This window comes from Formica exsecta, unplaced genomic scaffold (genome assembly GCF_003651465.1).
Source record: "Formica exsecta isolate Colony F162 unplaced genomic scaffold, ASM365146v1 scaffold500, whole genome shotgun sequence".
In the NCBI taxonomy this organism is placed as follows: Eukaryota; Metazoa; Arthropoda; class Insecta; order Hymenoptera; family Formicidae; genus Formica; species Formica exsecta.
Genome location: NW_021852243.1, coordinates 407807 through 410468, shown reverse-complemented (window position 1 = coordinate 410468; position 2662 = coordinate 407807). Strand labels below are relative to the sequence as shown.

At 30.8% G+C, this 2662-nt stretch overlaps 1 protein-coding gene across 1 annotated transcript in view; it reads left to right on the top strand.

Annotated features, from left to right (window-relative positions):
• The window catches only part of LOC115241636, a gene marked incomplete at its 5' end in the record, with an annotated part of 3119 nt that extends 1391 nt beyond the window's left edge, over positions 1-1728 (top strand). Inside the window, 4 exons of the mRNA XM_029817480.1 lie at positions 601-757; positions 857-1098; positions 1219-1358; positions 1477-1728. Of these exons, the coding sequence (XP_029673340.1) occupies positions 601-757; positions 857-1098; positions 1219-1358; positions 1477-1596 (659 nt within the window). The remainder of the gene's footprint in view (positions 1-600; positions 758-856; positions 1099-1218; positions 1359-1476) is intronic.
• Positions 1729-2662: the final 934 nt, after the last annotated feature.

The following is a 2662-nucleotide window of genomic DNA, read 5'->3' as shown; positions in this document are numbered from 1 at the left end:
TATATATATATATATATACAGCAAAATTGTAGCATATAGTACAATCAAATGATGTGCAATATTTATATGGCAACATAATTTTTATAAGCTGCTTCTTTCGCAAACAGATAAATATATTTACATATTGTACGAGTTACATATATTGTGTAATTACATCTATATATATACATACATATATGTATAATTACTTGGTAATATAAAAGAAAGTGTCTATTTATTCTCTGCTCCCATACAATTTCAGACCAAAATTCACTGATACATGTTGCAGACTCAGGTACGATATAATGATGTTGGTGTGATGTGCAAATAGTTTTGTCAATCATTTTAAATTAGATTTGTGATAGTGTTTGTAGTGTAGCGAATATAATTTTTATAAAATCGGTTTAAAGAGTGAAAATATATAAAACTGTGCATGTATGACATGTATATAAAAAATCATGCTTCTTCATCCAGGATTTTGTCGCATGTTTTCATTGCATGTTTATTATTACTAATACTAAATCAGATCATATCGTCATACTGTGTGGAGGATTTGTTTCTTTAAATAAAAACATGTATATATAGGCGCAGTACATGCATAATATTGCTGTAATATTCTAGATGCCAGAAATCAACCTATTAGTTTTAATATCGTCAAAACTGAATCAGCCGATCGGATATCGCCGTTTAGAGGTCCGACGAGTACAAGTGCGGGCAATTTCGGTCTACAATCTGTAAGATCGTCTTCACAACCGCACAGTAGCATACAAGCTCTAAGGTATGTTGACAATTCAAATCAAGATTACAAAGTTGAAGCACAAATAAAAATAAGAACGTAGAAGAAAGACCAAATATTAATGTATTTATTTTATTTTAGGCCTCAGGTATCTCCAGGGCGAACACCGTCCCCTATGGAATATAGTACTTACAACCCGTCTCTTGTACAACAGCAATATCAACCAAACATTCAGCCAATATTGCCAAACATGTCTGCGACGACGAACGTACAGGCGTTTTCTTACGTAGATCAATTGCAATTACAACCAGAACCAAATCTGTTGATGTTAAACAGAGTAACGTCAGAAAATCAAGGAGAATCCCAGCCAGTGAATAATATTGGTAAGAATTTTTTTTTTAATATAGCGCAATTTTTTTGTGAAAATAATCTATACTTTGAGAATTTTAATTGATTGAACATTTTTATTCTATTACTGATATATGTATATATAAATCTTATAGAAACTGCAGGAGCCCCGTGCCTCTTAGACATGGATAGTCAACAATTCAATTTTGACTGGAATTCCGCTGATCTCGCGGATTTTGGGGCAAATCTCTCTGCAAATCTGTCGACTGGACTATCCATATCCGACTCTATACAAGTAAGTATTAGTATTTTAGACACACGCATAAATTAGCATATATATACAACACATTATGTATATTCACATAGCTAAATTTTGAAATTACTGCAAGAATTAATCATTTTACCAACTTTAGCCTGAAGTCGGGAGCAATGTCGAAGAAAGAAACAGTATGACCGAGCGCATTACTTGGATAAACCAAGAACTTTCCGCTTTGAATAAGATACTCAAACCTAATCGAGAAAATGATGGCTGAGAACTTGATTAAAATTGCTTATTATCAATTAATATTGTGGCTTATGCCGAAGTGATCATAAGAAATTGCAACTGGTCTCATCTGTAATTGATTACAAGTGCTCTCTCCACTGCCATATAAAAAAAAAAAGAAGAAATTAATCGAGCTATTTTTCGCAATAGATAATAAAATATTTCACGTATAAAAATAACAACAAAATATGCAAGGAAACGATAATTTTGCACTTTGATCATTTCTACTCGCAATCTGTATTTTATTAATATATACTCGATTTATTTTTTATTGATAAAAAGTATGTAGAAAGAAGTTGACGATAATGAACAAAAAAGAAGCTTCATTTATTTTCTAGCTAGGTGTTATTAATACACGATTTATACTCATCGATGAATATTAGTTTAAACAGCAACATTATATGTATGGTATCTTAATATTTAGCTGTTTGTGATACGACTTATCTGATAGTTACACAATGAGCATTGGAGCAATTATCTACTCAAGATAAGTTGTTCGGTCGGTCATGTGTGTATGAAACTAATATTGGTGGGAGATGTAACATTTGTTTGTCGACATCACAGATTGAGATGGTAATTTAATTTGAGATAATGCTCGGATTTATGATCAAAGTTCATAGTTTATATTTTTAATAATAGATTCTACGATACTCTTGACGAAAAAATGAATTCCACGCAACAAGCAAGAGAAATTGTTGAGATGAATTCTTCATGAGACAAGTTTATAGGCAATAATTGTAAATTATTAAATTAGATGAATATTTGTGTGAGCAATTTCTCTCACGTTTTTTTACGCTTGTACTATTTCACTTCACTTTTATTCCTTCTTTTTGCACAATTACGTTTTTACAAAACTACATTTATAGCTCTGTATATATTTGTAATATATATAATCGCGTTATATATTTAGAAATAATGTTGATGTACTCGAAAAAGCGTACAGTAAAAAGATATTGAAATCAATGTACTCAAAAATTTCAATGGATGTTCCGTCCAGATATTTCTTTTTATGTGTATATTTTGCAGTTTTTTATTTAAGAATAACATGTAGGGAA